Genomic DNA, 26,585 nt, shown 5'->3' with positions numbered 1-26,585 from the left:
AATTATTTCAAGATGGCTGCTCCCTGTGAGCTTTACTGTTGGGACGGAGATTGGGGTTTACCTTCAGTCAATACGGAGTGTTTGATTGTATTGGTAAGACATTTGACGTGACAATTAAACTACTGTACAGTACCAGTAATACAGCCCAGACTGATAGCAACATTCACGTGCTGCCTTGCAGCAGTATAAAGCGTGCTAGCTAGCCTAGCACTACTGGCTAGCATCTAGCTAATGAGCTTGTCGACATCGTTCAACTCCAATCATCTGTTGAGTGTCGCAGCCTACAGCAAGTTGCTCATGGCTTTAGGTTTTATCTGGAGCTGTGTCGTTTAGCAATGTCCATGTAGAGTATTGCACTCAAACTGCATCATCAGATAATAAAAATTATCACATATTAGACTACTCGCCGGCTACATCAGGACAATAGTAGCTAACATACACAACAAGTACAGTAGCCGTCATCATGTCAAAACATAATCGTGCATCAATATTGTGATGCCCTATAATGTATTCTTAATAATTGCTTCTTGGTGCTATGTAAATTAATCATATTATACATGCGTTATTAACATATTAATATGAATCATTTAAGTAAATGTAACCTATGGCATGATGTACACAGGATGCAAAGTACAGGTGCACTTTAATGTCGACTAAAGAAGTTAGACGATGGGATGCAATATAGGGAGCAGTCAAGAAGACTAGAGGACTATTTACTTTGACAGAACATTCATCTGTTTCAACCCCACCCCCCTGAAAAAAGGAACCAAAGGAAAATATTTTTTCTCATTTTGGTTTTCTAGGAATGCATCATCCAGTGTCTAATGTAAAGTTGCACACCACAGTCTCTCTTCTGTCTGCCCCAGTAAATGATTGATGTATTATCAAGCCTTTCTTGATGGATTGTATTACCTCAAACACTACAGAGAACCAGCAATGTAAGATAACCTTTCTTCTTCCGGCTCATTGAAAGCAATTAAATAATTTCCAAATATCCAAATTCCACTTTTATTTTTTGATTATATAAAATGTTTAAAATACATCACAGCTCTAGATAATAGCTACAGCAAAAATAATTTTACTTAAATGCCCAAGGGTGTCTTAGACAGCTGCAATGGAAATTCTGACTGCTTGCGGACACCAAATGACCCCTATTTTCCATGATGTCTAGTCCTATTTTGTTCTGTCTTTCTGCAAGCACATTCGGGTTTGTGTTAGCTGCCAAACGTAATTTATTGGATGCACTTTCATGTCTGTAATATCAGTCCTTAATGTGTCAAATTATGTGTTGTTTAGTGTCTTTCTCGTCTTTACAATTCATTTGGCGCGAGATTAAAACTGTAAAGCTTTTTGAGAAATGGGTTCATAACCGCCTTTAAATTTATGGCATAAATTTGCCTTCACTGTTGGCTAGTTGTATGTTTTCACACTGGAGGCTTTTGCCTGGAGTTAACCTTTACTTGACAGCTGTATTGATAGACTACTGTGTTCTGTAGCCTGCCTTCTAGCAAAAAAGATGTTTGACTACCACAGAGAAGCTGGGGTATAGTTGTGCTCAGAGTTAGTTGTCTACACTTACAGTACGATCTTGTCCTAGAGTCTTTTTGCTTACGCGTATGCTAGAGTTAGGCTAGTGCTTGTTATTCGGCCTTTGCAATATTGCCATGTGTACTCATTTTAGACAACTGGAATTGACTGTTCCTAATCTCTTTTTACCCTAGGCATATGCAAAGTTTTCCGGAGCACCACTCAAGCTTCACAAGAACAATTATCCCTGGAGAAGTCCCACTGGTGAGATTACTATTTCCTTTCCCCTCCTTATGTAGCCTCTCCCTTTGTGTTTCTCTGTGTGTTTTTTTGTGCATTTCTTGAACGAGTTAGTTGTCCTATCTGTCTTTTGAAAGGACATGCTCTCTTCTGCTCCCTCTCTGTTTATCCCTGCCATGCTCCTTCTGTCTGAGCAAAGCGGTCACACTACGCTGGTCACAAATGAGCGGTGTAGCCTTTTGATGACATAATGGCTTTAACAGTGTTTTCCCCCATTGGTACAGGCAGCCTGCCTGCCTTGAAGACCAGCCACAATGGGAGTCTTTCAAGACCCAATGACATCATCATCCATCTCAGGAAGCAGGTGACTGTCCCATGCAGGCCTCAGCTTTATCCTGAAGATGCCACTCCTTGTATGCTGCCCAGTAACCTGTTGAAAGCAAGCCCCCTTAACTGACTTAAGTATACACAGTTTTGAAGGTGGCCCCAAAGTCAGTCAAACCATTGTTGACTTGTTAAAAGGGATCTTGGGATAAGGGAAAGAGCCTGTAAACAAACACACAACCATTGAAAGGAGTCTTAGTCCATTGACAGACTTAAGCCCCTTTATGCAGAGAGAAATGCAAAGGAAACAGATTTGACATGAAAGTTTACGACTGATGCAAAAAAAAAAAACATTAAAAAGCATCAAACTATCAGTGTAATGGAGGGGGAGGCAGGCATGGCTGCTGCAGTGTGGTTGTCAGAAATTCACAATTGTTCACAAATCACAAATGTTGTGATTTTCTCAGAGGAGACAACAGCTGGACTTCTGGAAATCATTAATGTCAGGCCTAGGGTTAGGGCTTGTAGAATGCCCTAACCTTCGGCAGTGGCAAGACTGGTTAACAGTTGAATTCAGTTAGTTAGTACTAGAGGTTGTCTAGGTTGTAATAGAGGCAGGTGTGCAGTGTGACGATGGATGCTCTTCTTTCAGAAATACAATGCAGACTATGACTTGTCGACCAGGGAGGGTGCAGACACCCTGGCCTTCATCTCTCTCCTGGAAGAGAAACTTATGCCTGCTCTGGTAAGAATCTTTTTTTTTTTTTTTTAAGTGAGGTACTTTAGGTCTTCTTTTTTTTCTTTTTCATGTTGTTGTCTATTCATATTCTCTCCAATTATTGCCTGGTCTAGATCTATTGTCTGTGGATTGATCCCAAGAATTATGCGGAGGTTACCCGTCGCTGGCACGCTGATCATATGCCCTTCCCCCTGAACTTCTTCCTGCCTGGTCGAATGCAGCGGCAGCAGCTGGAGAGACTACGTCTCATCAGGGGAGAAAAAGAACTGGAGGCGAGTGAGGAGACAGAAAAGGAGGTGAGGTGCATGGAAATGTTTTGTGTTTGTCCTGTCGATTAAGAATTGGAACTGGGTGGGGCAAGTGATCCTGTGTGTGGGTACAAGTAACCCCTGAGTAGCAGCTTAGTTAACGATTTAGTGCCTTTTTAACAAAAGAAATAGTAAAATGTTGACACCTGTTTGGTCTCACTTTCCAGCTGTACCGTGAGGCTCTGGACTGTTTAAATCTTCTCTCTCAGCGTCTTGGATCTAACAAGTTCTTCTTTGGAGACTCGTAGGTTCAAGCAGAACAATGTCCTATTTTTGTACCCTTAAGTGTGTATGAAATGTATGAAAAATAATACCAAAATGTATTCAATATTTTGTATACTATTGTCATCCCATCGCAGAATGAATAACTCCTTTATTTTTGTTTTTAATTGCACCTTTCCCACTGCATGATTTGTCTTACTGGCTAATGCCATTGTGTTGTTCCTACTAGGCCTTCATCTCTGGATGCGTTTGTGTTTGGTCACCTGGCACCTCTCTTGAAGATGAAACTTCCCAGAGCACGGCTCCAGCAGCACCTCCAATCACTCGACAATCTGACCCACTTCTGCTCCAACATCCTGCTTCTTTACTTCCCAGGCGAAGGGCGGGGTGAGTACCCTCAGACACCGCCTGCGATTGGTGGACTGGATTCATCACATCCTCCTTTAATATGACTCTGTTTTAAAAAAACGTTATGTATATAGCTTTCCTGTATAGTTTCTAGTGCTTAATGTTTCATACTTTTGTTGTTGTTCTTCTGTCCAGAGGGCTTCAGTCGCAAGGTGTCCTCCCAACCTGAAGGGGGCGAAGTTGACCACGTGCCCAACAAGAAGCGCAAGCAGTTGCTTTCTGTCCTAGTGGCTCTGGGTGCAATGCTGAGCTATGCACTCCTATCAGGGATTGTCTCCATCCAACATGTCCAGCAGGAGCCTCTGGATGGCTTCACGACCCTCCGCTCACTGTCCCCCCTTGAAGGAGATGAAGAGGAGGGCTGATGAGATCTGGAGAGAGAGAGGTCTACTTCCAGACTGGTCACCTGCCCCATGGCTCCCATTCATTCCTGGGCAAGGAATCTGTTTTGAAGTGGGCCTACTATGATGGCAGTACTCATCTTTCCAGAGAAGAAAGGTGTGGATAACTGGAGAATATAATGCAAAATATGATTAAATGTGCACCTGGGGTCCAGCATGCAATATACTTTCATACTGGCGTTTAAATGTAATTTCTTAACAATTTAAAACAGAATCATAATTTCTGAAACATACGGGGTATAACATTTGTTCTGGTGCTTGCTATACATTTTGCATCACTTTAAATGTACTTTTATCTTCTTTAAATAACTTTGTTTACATCTTGGGAAAAGTGCTTTATATGGATGTCTATATCAGAGAGAAGAAGAGGTAGATATGTAAATGAGAACATCTGATTGTTGTTGCTTTTGTAAAGGATGCAGCTTAAGCACATGAGCCTTCATATAATGGGAACTTGCCAAAATTACCACTGTTGTGCATTGCTTGTTTCCTTAAGTACAAGATAGAACCTAAGAAAAAATAGATATAAGGCGGGAGATGGGGGGTCTATCCACCATGGCATAGCTGATTTAGCCTTGAAATTAAAATTCTTTCCAGCAGAATATGATTGTCCTAAAAGCACTAGGCCTACGTGTCTCTTGAAAACTGGCCATATTCCCATCATTACAACACATCAGTCTTCGTTCCATAAACTTGGAAAAGGGGAAGAGCTCGTTATTACTTTAATGTTCCTACATCTTTGCCTTCTGTGAATGGTTCCGTGCTTCTAGGCAGACATAGGGTAGCAGATTACTGTGAAGCCTATCATTTACATAGCAAATAATATATGTCATGTTGTTCGTCTTTGCGTTCTGTAATGGAATGAAAAAAGCTGACATTTTGGCCACATCAGATGCTACCCTACGTCAAGCATAAATCTCCCAACAAAGTTTTGTTTGCTCCCTCGTGTAGAGCAGTTGTGGCTGCCAAAATGCTGAAGCATGTCATGGCGTGTCCAGTAACTTTTAAGAGATTAATGTTTTTCTTATGAAAATTTATTTAAATACCAATTTTCTTTGAATAAATGAGTTACATCTAATCGTTGGGTTTCTTATTTAGCGTTCGCTCGTGTGGATGTATGCATAATGGCATATCTTGATAGGGTTAGGGTTAGATATAGTCACATTGCCTGGCACCCAGCCTTCCCCCTCCTTGTGAACCCCGCCCTTCCCTGATACCTCGTTTCGTTCCTATGACCAAGACCCCGGAGACAGCTGCACATGACGCCACCTACAAGGAATCTCACTTTGGCTCCTGTTCACTCAGGTTTTGGTGTGTGTGTGTGTGTGGAAAATATTCTGCCCCCTCTCACACGCTTTGAGAAATCACCAAAAACGTCTGCACCACGAGTCAAAGTAACTCCTTTGCTTTCAATGAAATCTCCTGGGGCCAAGTTTAATGACCCTGAAAAAGTATCTGGGAAAGAATTCCCGGAGTGGGAAAATATGCTTGTAGTGTATAGCCCTCTTTTTCCATGGATCAAGACAACACGCCTGAAAAGTGCTTAATAGTTGGATCTAGTTGAATCTTGAACAGCGGAAAAATTGTAAAGACCAGCTTAAGAATTCCATTGTTTGACGTTTGCTTACATTTCCCAATCAGGAAAATATGAAACATTGGAAACAACCGAACATGTATACGCGTGGATGTTCAATAAGGTGGCGTTGTTCATTGTGAAATGTGGCTCACAGACTTAGCCTACATTTCAATTCTCCTAGTCCAATAAAAAATATTTCCTCCATCACCTGCTGTTAAACGCAAGTTGCCACGGCAACTGGTGGGTAATCAGAAACAAACAGTTTCCAGTTGGTGAAAGGAACAAGGGGAGGGCTGAAGCCTAAAGTTAGGGAAATGTCCGTGTTGTGTTCCCCTGCGACGCAATCAGATGAACTAAGAGTGCATTAAGATAGGCCTATCTGGCTTTCCCACTAATTACCTTTTATGCTGAATTGTGTTGTTTTGTCATAGACTGCAACATAATCAAGCGAACAAAAGTGTCCTTAAGACGACCCCCTTTGAGTCTGAAGTCCTCAAATTGATTAAAGTTGTTCACAATCACGAAAGTCTTACATAGTCTATTTTATATATATGTAAGTTTAGTCTATATGGCTGCTATTTAGTAGGCTATCGCTCAGGGACTACTCGCAGGTCTCAGGCAGGTCACAAGCAGGCGGACCAACTCGCGCGTTCACTGTCACATCCACGCGGCGCAAACGAGATACTAGGCAGAAGCGCGCGCCCCATAAACCAGTCGACTTTGTATCGGCTCATTTGTAACAGGCGGTCAGTTCATCTAGACCCTTTTTTCTATACTTGGAATAAAGTTTGAACAATCATCATCCTCATCATCAACAAGGTGGATTATCAGTGGTTGGCCATAAAAATACTGTTGTTAACCCTGTAAAACCTGCACGCAGCCTATCTTGGGACATGGGTACAAGACGCACGGTGCCAACGTTCCTGGCTGCATCCATATTTCTATTCGTGGCATTATGTGAGCCAGTGGATAAACAGGATATGCAAGGTAACGGAAAGGAGCTATCCACTTTGATTAAGTTGTTCTAGACAATAATTATGTGTATGCCCTTTATTTTCAAAGCCTTTTTTGGAACTGTAGATACTTTGTATACACCCATAGCTCTAGGATTGATAATTGCTTGTTAGATACATCTTCAAGTTTACATACATGTTTTTGTTAAAACTATTCTGCGTAATAGTACTTAGTATTTCACCATGACATATTCATGTAATACTGTGCGTAAAACCACAATGCACGTGTCGCATGACCGAGCGCACCGTTGTTATTAACATCTGCTTCCCCATATAGGCTATACTTTCTATTTTGTTTTAAAACCTTATACTTTATTCCCCCACCTTACCGATTGGTTTTGCTTACTTGCAAGCACTGTACTAGAAATTCATGTGACTTTCATCCAACTGATTGTTCAAACCTATCTCATGGCAGTATAGGTGGAGACGACCTACTCTTTGCAACTGTTAACCTCCAGGTTCTTTTACTGAAAAACCGACGACAGGATTGTTGAACTTCCAAAGTCGCTGTCCGTGTAGCTGTTCTCAGCTTATATCCCTTGTGACTTCAACAGCAACAAGTTTAAAGCCAAGTACTTTTGTACATGGCTGACTTTCCACTCCTTTTCCCAGCCTTCTCCTTACCCCTCTCCTTCCTCCCTTCCTCCCTACATCCCTCCCTCCCTTCCTCCCTCCCTCCCTTCCTCATTCCCTCACCCTTTGAGTTCTCAGAGTTTGCTTTTGACAAACTGAATGTCTACTGCCAAACCTCATTGTCCTATGTTTGTGAACATGTACTGCAAGAATCAGGGGAGGGGGAAGAAAATCGAACGAGGAGGTGCAGGAGGCGAAGAAGGAGAAAGCTGTGTTAACCTTCCCTGTGTTAACCTTCCCTTTTCCCCACTCTCTTTATCTATCTACCATCCCCACTCCCTGTCTCAATCAGTCATTGACATGCTGAGTCTGCAGGACCACAAGCAGAATGTTGCAGCGGTGGAGAAGGTGGGGCGGGCTCTGAGCACGCTCAGTGACATCTACATCGTGTCCACTTTCTACCTGCCAGCCAAGCTCGGAGGCGTGCTGCTGGGCATCTACAACAAACAAGACAATAAGAAATACCTAGAGCTGGCTATGATGGGCAAGATCAACAAAGGTACTTATTATCAAACACCTTCCCTAAGGAAGCTGCTGGGGATGTGGAAGTTCTTCCTCTCGACATGATTCTCCAGTTCTCAAGTCGTCCGAATCTATGTCTGGAAATCTGACCCTATGTCTGTCTGCTCACTCTCCCTGATTCTTCCCGATTCTCCCCCACGTCGCTTGTTCTCCCCCACTCTCCCCATTCCCTTCTATTTATCAGCCTTGGTTAGGTATGTTAGGGAGGACGGCAAAATCCACACTGTCAACCTCCAGAATGCCAACCTGGCTTACGGTCGAACGCACTCTATCATCCTGCGTGTGGGAGGGCTACGCAGGGACCACCTACACCTGGAGCTTTACGTAAACTGCCGATTGGCCGACTCCAGCCAAGGTCTTCCACCATTGGTCGCTCTCCCTGCCGAGGCAGAGATGGTGGAGATAAGGAATGGCTACAAGGCTTACGCTAGGGTACAGGTGAGTGAGCAGAGTTGAATTCTAGAATCACAAGCTATTCTCCCATTCCTGTCAAAGTGTAAGAGGGATCATTGATGTGACGTAGAGAATGTGAATAAAAAGTATTGCATAGTGTAGATCCTCTTATGGAGGGGTCTAAAAATGTACAGGCGATGGGTCTGTCCTTGTTCATCGTTTATTATTTTCCTTGATGATTCAGTATTATAATTGATTTTCTTTGCACTGAAATCTTACCTGTTCTAATTTTACTGGAAAAGAGAGTTGATGGTGTACACCTCTTGCTTCCAGGGTGCAGTCGAGTCCCTCAAAGTGGCACTAGGGGGCACTGTGGCCAAAGCAGGCACTCTGATTGACTGTCCTTTCCAGGTAGACTCCTCAGCCTACAACACTGGTAGGTGCACAAACGCAATTGTGTTGCCATGACGACATCACACTTCTTTGATATTGCATCAGCAGATCTTTGAAATGAGAATGCTAAACTTGATGGGTTGTGTGTTCTTCAGTTTAAGGTCAGACACTGTGGATATATTTATGAATGTATTTGTAGAAAAACTACTGACAGAGTACTAGATCAAGCTGATTTTGCAGTTGATAATGACTCTCAACTATGCTTCCAACAGTTGGTGTGGAAGTGAACTCCATTTTGGGTGAGTGTTTCCACAGACTGAAGATGCCATAACCATTCAATGTCCTTCAAACAATTTTACAACCATGCATTTTCCTTACTAAGCTATCCTTCCTACAATATCTGAATTGCATTGGAAAGAGTGGTTCCATCCTGAATGCTTTTTATTTTGTGGATTATCAGGTGACCACACCAAGGCTCTGATTGGACAGCTGATCATTTTCAACCAGATTCTAGGGGAGCTACGAGAAGACATCAGAGAGCAAGTGAGGGCTGTTTGTGTGTGTGCCTAATTACATGTACAGCATGCATTTGTATGTGTGTGCTTGCATGTGTGTGTGGATGAGTGCGTTGACATGAATGACAAGGTGCTTCTTTCTTCTGTTCCCCAGGTGAAGGAAATGTCCTTGATCAGGAACACCATTTTGGAATGCCAAGTATGTGGTGAGTGAGCATTCAGCCCTATAAGTCTAAAATCTGTAAACCACATTGCAGTTTGATATGCTTTTGTTTGTGTGCATGTGTGTGTTTGTGCCTTTGGGTGCGTGCTTGCATGTATGTGTGTGTCCCTGTACGTATGTGTGTGTATGTGTGTCTGTCACTGTATGTTTGTGTGTCTGTCCCTGTGTGTGTGTGTGTGTGTGTGTGTGTGTGTGTGTGTGTGCGTGCGTGTGTGTCTGTATGTGTGTCTGCAGGCTTCCATGAGCCTCGCTCCAGATGCTCACCCAGCCCCTGCTACAAAGGTGTGAGTTGCATGGAGACCTTTGAGTCCCCTGGGTACCGCTGTGGGCCCTGCCCAGAGGGCATGATGGGAAACGGTACCCACTGCCAGGACATCGACGAGGTATAGTACCATAATAATAGCACTGCTATCAGACTGCTGTCATCTAGCGGTGTAATAATGTATTAACCACACTGAGGTAACTACAACAATCACACTACAACAACAACTATTTTCCCATGTCTCTCCTCTCCCCCAGTGCGCTGTGGCCCAGCCCTGTTACTCTGTGGGGGCATGTATCAACACAGCTCAAGGTTTTTCCTGTGAGCCCTGCCCTCCTGGACTCTGGGGACCCCCTCTTATTGGAGTTGGACTTGAGTATGCCAAGAATCACAAGCAGGTAAACACATGCAAGTACACACACTTTCTAGTTTTTCTCTTCCCCCCCCCTCTCCCCCTCTCTCTTTCTCCTTATTTTCTATTTCAAGCTCTCTCTTACCCTTTGCCTTGATTTCATGCACAGGAGTGCGCTGACATTGATGAATGTATGGAGGTGGCTGATGCCTGTGTACCAAACTCAATATGTACCAACACGATCGTACGTATATATCTTTTATCTTCTTGAAATGTATTTTTTGAACAGTATTTGGTGTCATTCTATGCAAATCTGACAGTGACCTCTAGTGTGGAAACCAGAGAACTGTTTCCCACATGGTTTCCCTCAGTTTACCCCCTTCCTCTGCACTTTGTTATGTCTCCTCACCTCACATCCTCTCCACTCGTCTCTCCTCTCTCCCCTCTTCTTCCCTCCCTCCTTCCTAGGGATCATATCAGTGTGGGGGCTGTAAGGCGGGCTATCTAGGTAACCAGACGGCAGGCTGTGTCTCCAAGCAAACCAAGTCATGCGCCTCCCTGAGCTTCAACCCCTGCGACGCTAACGCCCACTGCATCATTGAGAGGAATGGAGAGGTGTCCTGTGCGGTGGGTCCTAACCCTGGAGCATTCGAGACTAGCGATTGCTGTCTCTTTACCAGATAACCACTATAAATAAAAACAAACAAATATTTTTATTACATTCTGATATTGAATCAAATATTATGTGGTTTCCTTTTTCAAATGAATTGTTGGGGAAATGTTTTGTCCACATGATTTGTCCACAAGTCCACATTTGCAGGGTGATCTAACCCTAACTTGGTGTGCGTGATCCTTATACTTTCCCTGCCTGTCCTGCAGTGCAACGTGGGCTGGGCTGGTAATGGAAACACGTGTGGCGTGGACACGGACATAGATGGATACCCTGACCGCTCCCTGCCCTGCATGGACAACGACAAGCACTGCAAACAGGTACATGGATCCTCTGAACAAGTAAAACCCTTTGTTGGGTTGTGAGGTTTATTGGCAATGGATGATTTACATTGTTGCTCAAATTAAGATGTTTGTGATACTGTGCTTTTATTTTCCAGTGTTAAGGTCTTAACAAGTTCCTAATATGAAAATACTTTCTGAGTTAATTGTATAGCTCCTGATTGCTGCCCATAGTAATATCTAAGAAACAGTGGTGTCATGGTGTGGCAATATGGAAGTTTAATTGAAGTTGATTTCTCCACTAGGATAACTGTATATACACGCCCAACTCAGGACAGGAAGATGCAGACAACGATGGGATTGGAGACCAGTGTGATGAGGATGCTGATGGGGATGGGATCAAGAATGTGGAGGTGTGTGTGTGTAGCAAGGCATGTGTGTGTATAGGACAGTGTATGTGTGTGTATCAAGGCATGTGTGTGTATAGGACAGTGTATGTGTGTGTAGCAAGGCATGTGTGTGTGTCATGTGTTTTAAACATGTGGTTGTGCCACTCAGGATAACTGCAGACTGATGCCCAACAAAGACCAGCAGAACTCAGACACAGACTCATTCGGTGATGCATGTGACAACTGTCCCAATGTCCCCAACATTGACCAGAAAGACACTGACACCAATGGACAGGGGGATGCCTGTGACAATGACATAGATGGGGATGGTGAGTTGTAACGTTTGTACATGCACACTCACAAACACACACACACTTCCCTCCTTCTCTTTCGCTCTCTGCCTCTGATTGGTCGAATTCTGACTGATCTTGTACGTGGTGCAAATGTGTGAGCGTGTGATCATAGCTCTTTTTTCTGTGTTTCAGGTGTACCCAATGTGCTGGACAATTGTCCCAAAGTCCCCAACCCAATGCAGACAGACAGAGACGGGGACGGGGTTGGGGATGCCTGTGACAGCTGCCCTGAGACAAGCAACCCCATGCAGGTTAGGGCACGGCTTATCTACACAACCACAGTACAATGACATAAATAGGACCATGGTTGGGATTACAGGAATATGGTTAACAGTTAGGGCACCATGGTTCTGCAATGTACTGTACGACATTCAGGCCCTTCACTGTCTCTCAAAATTATGTTTTCCCTCCATCTAGACGGACATTGACAACGACCTGGTTGGAGATGTGTGTGACACTAACCAAGACACGTAAGTGTGACATACACACAAACACCCCCTCTCTGACTGCCATATTCTGACTGTGTAACGATGTGTGTTGTTCATCCCTAGGTAATACTTTATTGTAATTCTCAGGTAGTATCCTATTGTATAAGTAGGACAGTGTTCCATGGCAGTTCAAACCATGTTTAAACCTCATCGTAAAGGTGAATTCCCTTATTCACCCACTCCGCTCTGTGCTTCCAGGGATGGGGACGGCCACCAGGACACCAGGGACAACTGTCCAGAGATCCCCAACAGCTCCCAGTTGGACTCAGACAACGATGGCCTCGGAGACGACTGTGACGACGACGACGATAACGATGGCATCCTGGATGTGGCAGATAACTGCCGACTCATTACCAATCCCAACCAGAAAGATTCAGATGGTAACCGTTTCCACGGTTACTATACATAGATGATTCGTATAGTTTCCATATATTACATATAGTTGATAGTATGGATGCAGTGTTGACGTAACGTTGTCTGCTTCTCCAAGGTAACGGGGTTGGCGATGTGTGTGTGAACGACTTTGACAACGATTCCGTCATGGATGTGATGGACGTGTGTCCAGAGAGCTCAGAGGTCACGCTGACGGACTTCCGAGCCTATCAGACGGTCATTCTGGACCCAGAGGGAGACGCTCAGATCGACCCCAACTGGGTGGTGCTCAATCAGGTGACCTTTGACTTGATGTTAAAAGTGTTGTGTGCTGGGGGAGTCATATTTACAAAAGGTAAGAGGATTGTTGACTGTTTGTTGAGATCACAGATATTTTTATGCCTCAGTAAGTTAAAAAAAAGTACAGTATCAGCAACTGTTTCATAACAGTCAGAATGTACAGTTTTAGCTACTTAATACTGGGAATCATGGTATCATTACAGGGAATGGAGATTGTCCAGACAATGAACAGTGACCCTGGGCTGGCTGTGGGTAGGTTTCACTATATATCACTTCTGATTTACATCTACAACCAACTACAGTTAATTTTAAACAAGGGCTGCCTGGAACTAACTGAACTTTGAATGCACCTAACCACTCCACACCTAACCACTCCACACCTAACACCTCAACACCTAACCACTCCACACCTAACACCTCAACACTTAATTATTCCACAACTAACATCTCCACATCTACAACACGTCCGCACCTAACCACTTGACTTTTCAGGCTACACAGCATTCAATGGTGTGGACTTTGAGGGGACGTTCCACGTCAACACAGTGACAGACGACGACTACGCGGGCTTCATCTTCGGCTACCAAGACTCCTCCTCCTTCTATGTGGTCATGTGGAAGCAGACAGAGCAGACCTACTGGCAGGCCACGCCCTTCAGGGCCATGGCCCAGCCTGGGCTACAGCTGAAGGTAAGATGGCCAAGGAGTCACGGCCAGAACATTGCATCTACATTGTTGTTAGTGTTGTTTTACAACTGATAAGCTGTTATTTGTGATATATTGGACCTGTAGATTGAGTCCCACAGATTGAGATTCACAAGAAATGTGACCCAATAATGTCACTTTTATATTTCTGTCCATATTTCCCTCCACCCCTCTCCTTTCTTCCAAACAACACACACCACCATCTTCCATTGGGCCATCTTCACAGGCTGTGAAGTCGAGCACAGGGCCGGGGGAGTACCTGCGTAACTCCCTGTGGCACACAGGTGACACCCCCGGGGAGGTGAAGCTGCTGTGGCAGGACCCCCGCAATGTGGGCTGGAGGGACAAGACTTCCTACCGCTGGAAGATCAGCCACCGACCGCAGGTGGGCTACATCAGGTGAGAGAATCCACCATAAACAGCCACAGAGAACCACTTTAGTAGTAAAGGGGTTTCAAGGCTTATTATGTGTGTTATATATAATGTAATATATATCTCTAAGTTCTTTCAAATTTATATTTTGAATTTACAAGTGGAGTTTTACATTTTGATGCCAAAAAAGTTTGGTGTTTGTAGCCGTGATCACAGTTGAAGAGATTTCTGTTTCCTTGATCACAAAAAAAGAAAGCTGGTGGCAGTTGGATGAACTGGGGTAGATTTTGTGACTGTATTTTTTACTCCATATTTTTCCCTCCTAAACTTCTTTGTGACTTTTACAGAGAGACCTCCCTAGGCCGTCTATTGTCCCTGTTGCTATGTCAACCAAATCCTGGGCAAGAATTTGCTGCGATGCCTGTTCATATGCAGATGCAGAGGAAGCTACTGTAGAGAGTGGGAGGTCTGAGAGAGAGAGAGAGAGAGAGGGACAGAGGGGGTATGAAGTTGAAAGGTATGAAAGAGATCCCAAAAAACTAAAAAGGACTTGACAAAAGGAGTGACTGAAGTAGTCAATAGTTAGATTTAGATATAACATGTTATAACTACTGCCAAAATATAGTCTGATTTATGGCTGAGGCTTACTGTGTATATTACAGACAATAGTTGAAGACTTCACGTATAGTTATTCAAAAATTGTGTTCAATCATTTTTATGTACCTGATAAAAACTTTGCAAATGCTTTAATATATTTCTTGCTCCTCTGAGTATAAGCTGGAAATTTGACAAAAGCAGCTGCTGTTCTATTCCTTTTGAGTAACCACCTGCTATGACACATCTCTCCAAACCCTTACGTTTTCAGCCCATTAGTAAGTAGCTAGGCAGAAGGAAGGGGGTTGTTTGAGTAGGTAGGGATGGAGGGAGGGGTCTCAGTGGGACAGAGAGAGGAAGAAAGATAATGAGAGGGGGAGAGAGAGGGGAAGCAAGTGCCAGGTCTTTGTGGAGGCAAGGAGGCTTTTTTCAGACAGAAACTGAAAGACACCTGCTTTGTATGCTGTGGGAGAGCCAGTGAGAGGGAAAAGGACCTCTGCAGCGTGCTCCACTCGAGGCAGCGGTTAGGACAGAAGCTGCCTCTCTCCTCCCCCTCCACCCCCATTATCCCCCCACCCCAGCCAAAACGCTGCTCTCTGGTTTAAGATTAGTCCTTCGCCATGTTTATTGTCAGGACACAAATGAACGGCATCTCAACCCTCTGCCTAAGGTCAATTTGTGCGCCTGTCTGTGTTCCTGTCCCAGGGTGAAGCTGTACGAAGGCACTGAGATGGTGGCTGACTCCGGTGTGGTCATTGATACCTCCATGAGGGGTGGGAGGCTAGGTGTCTTCTGTTTCTCCCAGGAAAACATAATCTGGTCCAATCTGCGCTACCGCTGCAATGGTATGTCGACTGTCAACCATTTTAATACATTTCCAATTCTATGTTTGTGTCCAGTATTCACTCTATTGTTGCATACCAGTTACTTACATAGGTGATATATATGGGGTTTTGGAAATATTGCTAATCAACTACATTCATATTTAACACCGTTTTTTGTTGGTTTATTAGACACTGTTCCAGATGACTTCAATCCATACCGCAAACAGGTCCTCATGCACTTCAAGGTCTAAAGACTGTGTGGATGTTTGAGAAACTTCCCAGCACTGTCTTCATATGTGCCCACACATACCCTCTCCATACTGAAGGATGACCTTTGTTGTTTGTGTGTGTGTGGGTCTGCATTCACATTTGAACTGAAGTCACAGTAACAGTTTACAACATTTGGAACAACAAACTATAAAATACATGACATCACAAAGTCCACAGACGAAAGACCTGTTGAACTACAATATATGATTGAAGGTATTGATGCTGGGTCACTGGTGAGTGCTACTGTTTTTGTCCAAAAACTTTGGACAATACAAATGCATGCCACAGTTCATGTGCTAAGCTCATGTCAGTGTTAAAGCAGTACCATTAGGAGACTTGAACATCTGAATTATATGTTCCCACTACAAATTCGTCAAATCTAGTCATATGGCTATACATTCATGAATAAATGAAGGTTGAACGAATGACAACAATTAACTATTGAGTTTGACTGTTACAGAAAAGTGGTTTCAGGTCAGAACTAGAATATGAATGAGTAGATCCTGCTATATATCCTGATGACACAAGCTGAAAAAGTCTTCTTTTGGACTGCTATTTTGTTTATATCATAACTTCAGTGCCAAAAGCTGTATGTAAGTCAGTAAATACTGTACATTCTTACCTGTGGTTATAAACTGTTTTGGTATTTGCTATTGGAATATAGTATGTAATAGTTTCAACTCAATAAAGATTTGTCATAAAATAAATTGTTTTTTTTACTCTATTGAAAATATGTCCTTATTTAAAATAATTTGTTGTATTTGTATTATAAAGCAAGCTCTTATGCTTTTTCAATCTTTCCTCAAAAACGACCAAAACAAAGAAGGTAAATTTAAAAACTTTATGTCTCGGCCATTGCATGAACCAGTGAACACCCCAACATGCAAGAGACAGACTACATTACTATACTGTCTGGCAAGACAGAAATGTGTCTGTATCCGTGCAAATTGGCCCTGTGTACATGCTCGTTATCTTATTTCTATGGGATGGCCCACTTTGCTCTCACATTATATTTAAAAGAGCCTTGGATTCGAACCCTAAACCTCATTTTAGCCAAAATGATTGTACAACACTGTCACACAGGAAGATCAATGCACCTGTCTATGCTAAAGAATGTAAGAATGTATTTAGTGTATTCCTGTGCTGGTTAATCAATATTGTTAAAGGCCTGCATAATAAAACTATTCCGAATATCTGTTTTCTATATGTCTCTCAAGCTCACATTTAAATGTACAGACGGCAGCAAAGTACACCAATGAGGCATGAAATATACGGTGACATATTTGAAGTCCAACTTCCCTGCTGTGAGCAGTGTCTTTGGATCCCCTCAATGAAGCAAAGAGGTCACAGCTTGTGTTGGTGAATAGATGTGCAGTTATTGACCCCTGTTCTCATAGCACATTGCACATCATGGACAACACTGGCTGGATTCCAATCTGAAAATGTGCTTCCTTGCTGTACACTTATGTTTCCTCAGAGAGAACAGATGCTCCTAATAATGTGCCAATGCAGGCAGTTGTCTTGTATGAGAAGTGTTGCTGTGCAGTCCACTATTACAACGTGTTGGTTACTTTTACCAGGACCAGAGGGAAAGGAAGGAGTGATCAAATTGGAACCCAGCTCTAGTGGAATTGGCATTGTACTCTCCGGTGGCAGCCAGCCAGTGGTCAGGAGGGGACAGTGCAGGAGCAGAGGGGTTCTAACCCTACTGAATGAATTCCCTTGGTGTCCAGTGACATGAGTCCATTTGTATACTCCTATTTAGCTCTCAGTCGAAGGAATTCTGTTCTTCTGCATAAGAGCTTGGTAAAGTCCTGCATTTCAACGGTATGGATTATGAAACAGTATGGAACTATAATGTTACTTTTAGAGCACGTCTTTTGGTTTGCACCAGTTTTTAATACTACTACTACACGGTGTACTAATACTAATATTAAAGTTAAACTCAAGAGCAATTTATTTCCCTGTTTTTATACTTTTATACTTACAGTAGCCTACTCCATCCACAGCTAACAGGAAGACCCAGGTGGTGGAGTCCCCAAGGTCTGGGAGGCCGGGACGAGTGCAATATTGGGAGGGCATCGTACAACAGTGCACCCCATCCCATACCTGCCTGGCCATGGGAGAGGTCCAGGAAAGTTCTGTATCCTCCCACATATATCTGCTTCTGTTGATATTCGATGGTTCCCTCTGGTACATACCAGAAACTCAATTACTTAATAAAATAAAATATCATAATATATAATCTGTTGCCATATTCTTCGACCAGTTTAGTACCTCTGCATCCATTCTAAGGCCAGCCCTCGCACATACACACACACACACACATACATACATGTACACTCACACACACACACCCTGCTGCACTCAAGCTTTCTCTCTCTCTTTCACACGCACACACAAACGCACACACAAACACACGTATACTGCTTAACAAACACGGATCCAATGAATAATCTAACAACATGCTCATACAGTAACCACAGCAACAGGTCTCCAAGCGACCTAGGGAATCTGTGTAACAAAACTAATAGGTTACGTTTTACTTTGAGGAAAAATAGATTTCATATATGATGGAACAAGTAATTTAAGTTAAAATCAAATACTGTGTCATATTTGTTCTTCTAATGACACATACATTACACACATAGAAGATGTGAAGGACGTCCAATTGACGGTAACTTTCAGAACACAATAAAAAATAAAACGTTTAAAGTGCACTTACCTTGTGTTTTATTTGAAGCGTTCTATTGAAGATAAATACACAATTAGACAATAAACCTATTACAACTGCCAAAATAGTTGCAGTTTTCATGCTTAAGGCTGTTAGTATGTCCACGGGAGATTTCCTATCCATTTTCCAACCAAATCTAACGTCCAAGATAGTTACAGGATTTCTTGCCTTTTCCTAGTGTCCCTCACAATGGACCTCGCGCTCAACATAGCCAGGGCATGGGCTGCGGGCCCCGCCTCTACACACCAAACAAAGGCCACTAGGCAATGCTCACTGAGGCATGGAGTTGCCCCTCTTAAGGGCTATAACTTCGGACATTCTCTTCAGTTGAGAAAACACGTCCGCCTAACCCAGGCTGCACCTCACATAATTGTTGGAGTAGCATACTCGCCCCTGAATTTAGCCTATAATTGTTCTGAACAGCAATCCCTTATTGCCCATAGTTTACAACTCAGTTAATGTACTCATTCATATCGCGAGCTCCCATGATATTCAAAGTACAGTGGCAACTGTTTTCACACGAGAAATTAGATTACTCTTTATTTACTTATTGCTATTGCCAAACAGTTATTTTTTGTAGCCTGTAGTTACACTTGCATTCTAGTTTTTATGGGTGCGATTCTGAATAGCATCGCGATGAGGGTATTGGTGTGTCTTGAAACTTCACTTCCACCTGTTGTGGAAACTTTGGCACTGCAGTCCTGTCAACGCAGGGAGGGGGGCACACTGAATGCATTCTCCATAAAAATGTCCAACTTACTGAGGATATATTAGCATCTGATACATTTTGAAACCATTACTTTAACTTAGTATTTTTATTGATTGGCAATCAAGTGACACTACCTTCTATAATTCTATATTCCAAATATAGAAATGAGAAATGTCTGCATGTTCTCTTTTTCCTTCATTGAAGAACAAACCACGTAGGGGCCTATCCTGTATTGGACGCAGATCTGGATGTTCATCAAATTACCAGAAATAATAATTCTATACGAAACCATTCCAGCAACAACAGGTTGCAAATAGAACAGGTTGCCATGTCCGCTGTAATAGTTTTAAATAGCCCCCGATGCTTAGTTGGAAGTGTGTGTGCACAGCGGGCAGTTGTTGCGGGGACAGCAGGTGTTCATTGCGTGTGATTTATTTAGCACTCGTGGAACAACACAAAAATCGCACTAGTTTGTGAACAGACAACAAGATAGGAAGTAGCCTAAAAGGGGCTTCCAGAGGAACTGCTTAGACGGGGAGTCGTTGTCGGGAGCACTATAGGACTGGTGGTACAGCAGTGTGGAGGGAGTGTCGTGTCTCTGCATAACTTCCTAAAGGTGAGTCTGGGCGACAATTCACTTTCCTGTAGATTGTGCATGGTCGATATAGTGTATCTCCCTCTAAATTCTCTCTCGAACATTTTAGAACATTGGTTCACGTCAAAATAACCATAATTAATAATGGCCATTCATATTGAAAGCAATGGTTCATCGTTCATCTGAAAGTATTTTTTTTAATAGTCTTGCTCTAGAGTATATGCAGGCCTAAGCCATAAATGCTTCATATCACCTAGTATTTTGGGGGGAAACTAATGTCAAATAGGAGCCTTATAATAACTTGTTCAACATGACAGAATCTGATCAAAAATTCCAGAATTATTTAGGAGTTTCAAAACAACTATCTGTTCTGTGCTGATAACCCCTGACCAACAGCAGATTAGATAGGGTAGATAGACAAGAAAACCGCAAAGTATATTCTAAGAGAAAAGACAGCACACTTCAGAATGACACACACTGTTCTGTGATTTTGATTTTGTGAAAGAATGTCCCTTTCAGAACTTGAGGATTGACAGAAAACCATATCTCCTTCTGTGTGTTGGTGTTGACATGTCACCTCATTGATATCATACAAGGCTTTGACAGAAACATACCTGACCCACGTATCCCCACTCCCCACCTTATCTCCATGGTGATGTCATGAGTCAGCAGTGGGTCAGCAGTGTCCATTTTTGGCAGTGTAGTCTAAGTGTGTGTGGGTGGGCGTGTTGGGGTAATGTGGGGTCTGTAGGGGTGGGATGTAAGGGTAAGTGTGTGTGTGGGGGGGAGCGGGATATGTAGGAGGTACTGTGTGGGGGTGTACGGGGTAGTGTGTGTAGGGGGAGGAAGGGTGTGTGTGTTTGGAGGGGTGGTGTAAGTTATGTGTGTGTGTGGAGGGGGGAGGGGTAGTGTGTGTTTGGAATAGTGTGCATGTGTATGGGGGGGCATGTTGTTCATGTTAGGGTCAGGTGAGGGTTAAGGTTTTGTTGCCTCAGAAAGTACCAGGTTTGTGTTTAATTTGCAGATGACTGTCAGTGTTGATGAACACCCAGTAGCTAATTTATCATCTGAACAAACAAAGCCTCATACTTGGACGGCTCTAACAAAAATGAACGTAAATGAGGCCTGGGCCTAGCAACAACTAACGAGAATAAGGCCAGGGCCTATACAAGAAAAAAAGTCTGTTAAAAGGCTATCTAAATGAGGATTTATTTGAAGTGTAAATGGTAAATCATCCTGTCCTGCCTAGCTCTCTCTCTTCCATTCTGTGAATGTCCAAGCAGCCATTGGCACACCTGCTGCTCGCCCCCCCGCCCACCCCCCTGCTCTTCCTATCTCCCTGCCCACCCTGCTCTTCTCCCCCTTGCCCCCTGCTCTTCCTATCTCCCTGCCCACCCTGCTCTTCTCCCCCTAGCCCCCTGCTCTTCCTCCTCCCTCCTCCCTCCCCCTTCCCCCCATTCCCTGCTCTTCCTCCTTCCTGCTCTTCCTCCCCCTCTGCCCTGATATTTCTACATAGGGAAGGGACACAGTGTATAGAGGTCAGCAGGGAGTATATTTAGACAGCTCTATTTCTGCCCCCGCCACTCCTGTAACTACCCCTCTCGGACGCACACATACTGTACACACACTACCTCCCCCCCTCAAAACACACACACAAACACACTTGCTACCCCACCCCACCCGACACACACACTCACACTGACCCCTCCAGCACACACATACACACTACCTCCCTCAGCCCACACACACATAAACACACTATCTCCACCAGCGCACTTACCCCTAACAGACAGACACACAGGCAATATTTGAAATACAACAGTTCATTTCTACCCAAATAGAGAAATAGTTAGACCTCACAGAGAGACATGTTGAGGTTTCAGTTCATACACTCCTTGTTTACTTTCTGTTAACTACGGGCAAACAGAGAAGGGAGAAGAGTCCACATTTTGAGTTTTGTTGTGGCTATGTGGCTTTAATGCGCAGTTTTTCTTGACAAGGTAACAAGGTAAATGCAACTCAAAACGATTGTGAACTTTGTGAAATACTTGTGGTCTAGCTAAGTAATTTTCTTGTTTTGGGATGAGGATTTGTCCTGTTACAGAATTCCTTAACAAAATGAACTGCATTTTGCCATGACAGATACAAGGCCAATGAACTGTAAGTTCTGAGTAAACATGTAGCATGAAGCTCAGAGGACAAGCAAGTCTACATACTTATCAGTGATGTGTTACTATACTACAATAAGTTTTGTACAATAAATAACTTTTTGACAAAGATCAAATGAACAAGAATAGTCTTTACCAAGTAGAGTTAGTTTATGGAGTAAACTATTGTAACTGTTCTGCTGACTAATAAACTGTTTGTTAACAGGTGGTCCACTTGTTATTGGCCAAGCTGAAAGTGGACCATGTAAAATCGCTGTTAATGGCTCCTCTAAAGATTCCCTGGCCCCCCTCACGATCTCACAGTTAGCATCCTTGGAACGAAGGTACTGGCTCAAATAATATGTGTATTACAGAGTATGATGTTTTGTTTGTTATGATCACTTGTGAAACTAATTTACCCCCCCCCCCCCTTACCTAAAGTAAGTTTTGGTCTGACATGAATGGATAGATAAGAGCATATTTTTCTCTACTCAGATGTTACCAATCAGATCTGATCAGTGATTTCTAAGGATATTCTCTGATATTTAAATGTATTTTGTATGTCTGGAAGGCATATCGTGTGCTGGGTGTGATAAGCAGCCTTGAGAGGCTGGGAGTGGATGGGAACCCTCTGGATGGACTACACATGGCTGTCATGGAGACGAATTGCAGTAGCATTACTGCTGGCTTACCTAGGCTGCCTTCAAGGTAGTTTTTGTCTTTCATGCTTTTTTTTCGCTGTACTAATTGTAAGTGAAAACTATGTGAATGAAGCGGGTGCTAGCTTTAACATCAGACATACATAGTATCTTGATTTGCACTTGTATTTGTGTCCTTACTGATGCTGACCTTCAAGTGATTGTGGGATGATGAAGTTAATATATCTGTTAATGTTTATCATTTTTATAAGTGGATGATATGTTGTGAGACTGCCTTCCCTGTGCCCTCAGTTCAGGCATCCTGCCGCATTCTCAGGTGCAACTCTGAGTTTGTGGCCGCTACGGGGGGCGGGGGCAGCAGGGAGGGGGCCAGGAATGCGGATTACTGCAGCGCCCTGCGTTCTTTCGCCCAATGCACCCGGCGCAGTGCTAGGGCCTGCCGTGGAGACCTGGTCTACCACTCAGCTGTGCAGGGCATCGAGGACCTCCTCATACAGTATCGCTGCCCCAGAGAGGGGCCCACCGCCCAGCCGAGGCCCCTGCCCCAAGCCCCCATCTCTGGAGATGCCTGTCTCTACGAGAAGGGCTTTTTACAGCGTGAAGGTCGGGCTCCAGAGTATGTCCACTGTGGGGTGTTTGGGGACCCTCATGTGCGAACGTTTCGAGATGAGTTCCAGACTTGTGCAGTGCAAGGAGCCTGGCCGTTAATAGACAATGAATACCTCTATGTGCAGGCCACCAGTGCACCCATGACAGAAGGGGGCCACGCGTCAACCCTGACAAAGGTGGGTCGTCCTCACGCTCTGTTGTCACTCAGTTGTGTCCATGATCTTTTCATAAGCATTACTAGACTATCAAAACATCATCTGGTCAAATCAATGAGGCTTAAACCACTGAAGATCTGGTGGAGCCAAAAGTTAGGTACTCTATAGAACCACCCATAGCTTAAATACCTACTGGTCCCTACAGATAACCATCATCTTCAAGAACTGGCGCCAGTGTATCGAGCAGCAGATCTACCAGGCTGAGCTGGACAACGTTCCAGCAGCCTTCGTGGATGGCTCGGTGACCAGCGGCGAGAGGCGTGGCCAGCATAGCCTGAGTGTACGCTCCCAGAGCCCCGGGCGCCATGCTGAGATTGCCGCCGCCCACATCGCCACCGTCCTGGTGGTGCGTCAGAGCGGCCGCTCGCTGGGTCTGTCCGTACGCACGCCGCGCGCCATCGCCGACGCCTTCACGCCCGAGCAGGACCTGCAACTCTGTGTGTGGGGATGCCCGGCATCACAGCGACTGGAGACTTTAGCCTCTTACCTGTCCTTGTCCTCCTCCTCCCTCTCCTCCGCCAAACCCTCCATAGTCGGCCCAGCACATTGTGCGGCCCTGCTTCCAGCCAAGGATGTTTACTACCAGGCCTGCCTGTTTGACCTCCTGGCCACAGGGGACCTCAACTCCAGCATGGCCTCTGTCGCCGCCCTAGAGGACGCCCGGGGAATGATCATGGACCCTGAGAAGGTGCATCTGTTGCCAGTCACTGCGACAGGGGACAGACTCACATCGTCTCTGTCTGTGGTCCTGGCTGTGACACTACTGGTACAATGGACCGCCACACTATGGGGGGGGGGGTCTGTGTAAATGCTAGTGTTGAAGGGGTAGAAAAGTCTGGGGAGATCTAAGAATCTCAGGCCTGCGTTCACCCTTCAGGGAATACAGACAGATAACACCTGTTGATAAAGGAGTGTTGAGTATTGTATTTATATTTTTTGCAAAAGTACATTCTAGCATTTTCAACTTCATTTTCCTGCAATTCAGTGTTGTACTTTATTTAATGTAAACAGCATACTACAGTGGAATCTGTGGGAACCTTGTCATTACTAATGTCTATATAAGTTATTGTGTGTTGTGTCTGTGTGATGTCTCGGATTTAAACTGTTGTTGAATGCAGTCTCTGTATCTATATTTGTTAAAAAATAGATAGTGGCATGTTTGTTATGGCTCAATATCAGCCAGTTATTTAAATGTTTACATTTTACATTTTACTTATTTAGCTGACGCTTTTATCTGAAGTAACGTGCAAATAGTGCATGTAGAAAGTACAGGAGAAGATCAAGGATCCGCAAGGCATAGTTCTACAGTATTTCAGTGGAATAAGTCTGTATTTACTTATCGCAAAGTAACCACATCTCAGCTAACAGGCACGGTGAACAAGAATAATCAATAATGTGTAGGCCTACTGAATAATATTGAATGATACAGTGTACTACAGTGAAACAATGACATATCAATTGCTTAAGTATAAATAACAATAATAACATCTTGATTACAGTCGCTAGCTGATTAACATATGGTGAACAAAAATAATAGTACTACAATGCAACAATAACATCTCAATTCCTCAACCACTCTAGTCTTACAATGCCATCTCAATTATAGTAGGCTAGTAGGCCTACTTAGTAAAGTGCAGTGCCTAGTACGTTACAACAGAAACAACAATGTATATTAAGTGGAACATTGACCAGTGATTGTAGTTTCATGCTAGATGGTTAAACTACACATCAAACAAATACAAAGTGCAGGGAAGGGACAAAGTCGTAGGTTTTGCAGAAAGTGAAAATCTGCAAAGAGTTGCTTTGGGTGTCCTTCGGCCGAAAAACTGTTCCTGGAAAAAGCTTAGTTAAAAAGGAACTCTGAAAGTGAGAAATAGTAGAACAATTTAACATTTCCGTGTTTTTCAACCACTTCCTATATTCGTCTTTTTTTGCATTAACCCTGTGATTCTTTCTGCTGATACTGGATATTGAGAAGAAGGGTAGGGTGGAGAGAGAAGAGGACAGGCAGAGAGATAGAGAGAAGAGTAGAAAGGGTAGATAGACTTGGTAGAAAAAGTAGAGAAAAAGTAGAGAGAAGAGGAGAAGGTAGAGAGAAGAGAATAGGTAGAAGGAAAAGAGTGCCATGAGAACAATACCAGTGGGGTCCAGGGACAGACAGAACCTCTGGATCTTGGTTCTACTCCTCCTGACTGGTAAGTACGGAAGACATACTATACTATACTGTACAATACTATACTATACTAACGAAGGTACGTCTGAACACACTTACAATAACACAGATAAGATCAATCCAACACTGTCTACTGGAAAATAGTTTGAAAGCATAAAATATTTCTGTTGGTTATATTTTTACACAACTAGAGAACTACCGGTACAGTTTTTGCTGGGTGGTTGTGATCATATCACGGTTTTCTGAAAATACTGTATCACTTTACCCATTTTAAATACCGGTAATGGATGTGTGCCCTGCAATGTTAGTTTATATATAAAATATAACCCACCAAATAATTTTTATAATGTACACACTGAATGTGACATTGACTGCAAAAAAAAAGAAAAAATAATAAGAATGAATCAAAATTACATTTTGTGCGGTAGCTGTGATCAATACTTTGATATTTTACAGGTGTTTGGGGGGACGAAGGTTGGGAAGTGAATTATCCAGATCAAATCTGTGCATTCAAAGGATCTACTGTTACCATCCCCTGCAGTTACAAGTACCCTGAAATATATCATCCAGTTAGGGTTATCTGGTGCATAAACCATTTGATATGCCAGGATCCCACTCCAAAATTTTACGACAGTGGCTCCAGCACTAATCATCCAGGTTTTAAATATATTGGTGACAAAAAGAACAACTGTACTTACAGATTGAGAATATAAACATAACAGATTCCAACACATATAGGTTCAGATTTGTAACAGATCCAACAAATGCAATCACAGGTCGATCAGGAGTATACATCGAAGTCATAGGTGAGTATGTTTTGCCTTTACATCTGATCCTCATCTAATATTCAATATGAAGACAGCATGTTAACAGAGAGGTGTATTATTTCCTGTAGAAATTGACAACATTAAATTGAAGGTGACAGCTAGTGATGACAGAGCCTCTAATGAGACAGTCACCCTGAGCTGCACATCATCTTCACCCTGCATCTTCAACAACCTGAAGAACACCTGGTACCACAACAACAACATTCTACCGGCGACAGGTCCCACCCTAACCTTGAGTCCTGTTTTTCT

General features: G+C 43.4%; 4 protein-coding genes and 1 long non-coding RNA gene across 9 annotated transcripts in view; 4 read left to right on the top strand and 1 right to left on the bottom strand.

Moving 5' to 3' along the window:
- Window positions 1-5,224, top strand: LOC134023301 (metaxin-1-like). Of its 3 annotated transcripts, none has more exons than XM_062465303.1 (8): window positions 7-93; window positions 1,722-1,791; window positions 2,052-2,131; window positions 2,744-2,836; window positions 2,944-3,126; window positions 3,306-3,382; window positions 3,590-3,747; window positions 3,904-5,224. In XM_062465303.1, exons 1-8 carry the CDS (start codon window positions 13-15, stop codon window positions 4,131-4,133), a joined length of 972 nt encoding a protein of 323 aa, XP_062321287.1. In that variant the 5' UTR covers window positions 7-12; the 3' UTR covers window positions 4,134-5,224. The 3 variants fall into 3 exon arrangements, with proteins under 3 accessions (XP_062321288.1, XP_062321287.1, XP_062321286.1); XM_062465302.1 differs by having other exon boundaries at window positions 2,031-2,131; XM_062465304.1 differs by lacking the exon at window positions 2,052-2,131 and having other exon boundaries at window positions 1-93.
- Window positions 5,225-6,447: 1,223 nt separating this feature from the next.
- Window positions 6,448-16,384, top strand: thbs3a (thrombospondin 3a). The gene is made up of 23 exons (XM_062465295.1): window positions 6,448-6,732; window positions 7,684-7,890; window positions 8,098-8,351; window positions 8,640-8,742; window positions 8,972-8,998; window positions 9,160-9,242; window positions 9,369-9,420; window positions 9,672-9,820; window positions 9,957-10,097; window positions 10,221-10,295; window positions 10,520-10,678; window positions 10,931-11,041; window positions 11,308-11,415; window positions 11,561-11,720; window positions 11,877-11,995; window positions 12,162-12,214; window positions 12,431-12,612; window positions 12,723-12,901; window positions 13,108-13,156; window positions 13,397-13,593; window positions 13,835-14,007; window positions 15,280-15,419; window positions 15,588-16,384. Exons 1-23 carry the CDS (start codon window positions 6,639-6,641, stop codon window positions 15,647-15,649), a joined length of 2,877 nt encoding a protein of 958 aa, XP_062321279.1. The 5' UTR covers window positions 6,448-6,638; the 3' UTR covers window positions 15,650-16,384.
- Window positions 16,385-16,495: 111 nt separating this feature from the next.
- On the bottom strand, window positions 16,496-17,849 carry LOC134023305 (uncharacterized). The gene is made up of 2 exons (XR_009930761.1): window positions 17,657-17,849; window positions 16,496-17,482 (listed from the first exon to the last, which is right to left on the bottom strand). It is a non-coding gene; the product is annotated as an uncharacterized LOC134023305 (long non-coding RNA).
- A 1,658-nt stretch (window positions 17,850-19,507) lies between these two features.
- hjv (hemojuvelin BMP co-receptor) lies at window positions 19,508-24,512 on the top strand. Of its 3 annotated transcripts, none has more exons than XM_062465300.1 (5): window positions 19,508-19,727; window positions 22,080-22,197; window positions 22,429-22,561; window positions 22,804-23,297; window positions 23,482-24,512. In XM_062465300.1, exons 3-5 carry the CDS (start codon window positions 22,474-22,476, stop codon window positions 24,142-24,144), a joined length of 1,245 nt encoding a protein of 414 aa, XP_062321284.1. In that variant the 5' UTR covers window positions 19,508-19,727; window positions 22,080-22,197; window positions 22,429-22,473; the 3' UTR covers window positions 24,145-24,512. The 3 variants fall into 3 exon arrangements, with proteins under 3 accessions (XP_062321284.1, XP_062321283.1, XP_062321285.1); XM_062465299.1 differs by having other exon boundaries at window positions 22,425-22,561; XM_062465301.1 differs by lacking the exon at window positions 19,508-19,727 and adding an exon at window positions 21,499-21,714 and having other exon boundaries at window positions 22,425-22,561.
- A 317-nt stretch (window positions 24,513-24,829) lies between these two features.
- The window catches only part of nek11 (NIMA-related kinase 11), a 21,361-nt gene continuing 19,605 nt past the window's right edge, over window positions 24,830-26,585 (top strand). The window contains 4 exon segments of the mRNA XM_062466200.1: window positions 24,830-25,531; window positions 25,966-26,202; window positions 26,205-26,315; window positions 26,405-26,581. Of these exon segments, the coding sequence (XP_062322184.1) occupies window positions 25,462-25,531; window positions 25,966-26,202; window positions 26,205-26,315; window positions 26,405-26,581 (595 nt within the window). The 5' untranslated portion in view covers window positions 24,830-25,461.

This window comes from Osmerus eperlanus, chromosome 7, assembly GCF_963692335.1.
Source record: "Osmerus eperlanus chromosome 7, fOsmEpe2.1, whole genome shotgun sequence".
In the NCBI taxonomy this organism is placed as follows: domain Eukaryota; kingdom Metazoa; phylum Chordata; class Actinopteri; order Osmeriformes; family Osmeridae; genus Osmerus; species Osmerus eperlanus.
Note: the sequence above shows the minus strand (reverse complement) of the source record. Positions and strands in the feature narration are given on the sequence as shown.

Excerpts from the sequence above, each read along its gene's own strand:
- LOC134023301 (XM_062465302.1), top strand. The coding sequence starts at position 13 with ATGGCTGCTCCCTGTGAGCTTTACTGTTGGGACGGAGATTGGGGTTTA. Across the intron at positions 2,132-2,743 it reads TCATCCATCTCAGGAAGCAG|AAATACAATGCAGACTATGA; the intron begins GTGACTGTCCCA and ends CTCTTCTTTCAG. Across the intron at positions 2,837-2,943 it reads AGAAACTTATGCCTGCTCTG|ATCTATTGTCTGTGGATTGA; the intron begins GTAAGAATCTTT and ends TGCCTGGTCTAG.
- thbs3a (XM_062465295.1), top strand. The coding sequence starts at position 6,639 with ATGGGTACAAGACGCACGGTGCCAACGTTCCTGGCTGCATCCATATTT. Across the intron at positions 10,679-10,930 it reads ATGGAGAGGTGTCCTGTGCG|TGCAACGTGGGCTGGGCTGG; the intron begins GTGGGTCCTAAC and ends CCTGTCCTGCAG. Across the intron at positions 11,416-11,560 it reads ATGGGATCAAGAATGTGGAG|GATAACTGCAGACTGATGCC; the intron begins GTGTGTGTGTGT and ends TGTGCCACTCAG.
- hjv (XM_062465300.1), top strand. The coding sequence starts at position 22,474 with ATGGGAACCCTCTGGATGGACTACACATGGCTGTCATGGAGACGAATT. Across the intron at positions 22,562-22,803 it reads TTACCTAGGCTGCCTTCAAG|TTCAGGCATCCTGCCGCATT; the intron begins GTAGTTTTTGTC and ends CTGTGCCCTCAG. Across the intron at positions 23,298-23,481 it reads ACGCGTCAACCCTGACAAAG|ATAACCATCATCTTCAAGAA; the intron begins GTGGGTCGTCCT and ends TGGTCCCTACAG.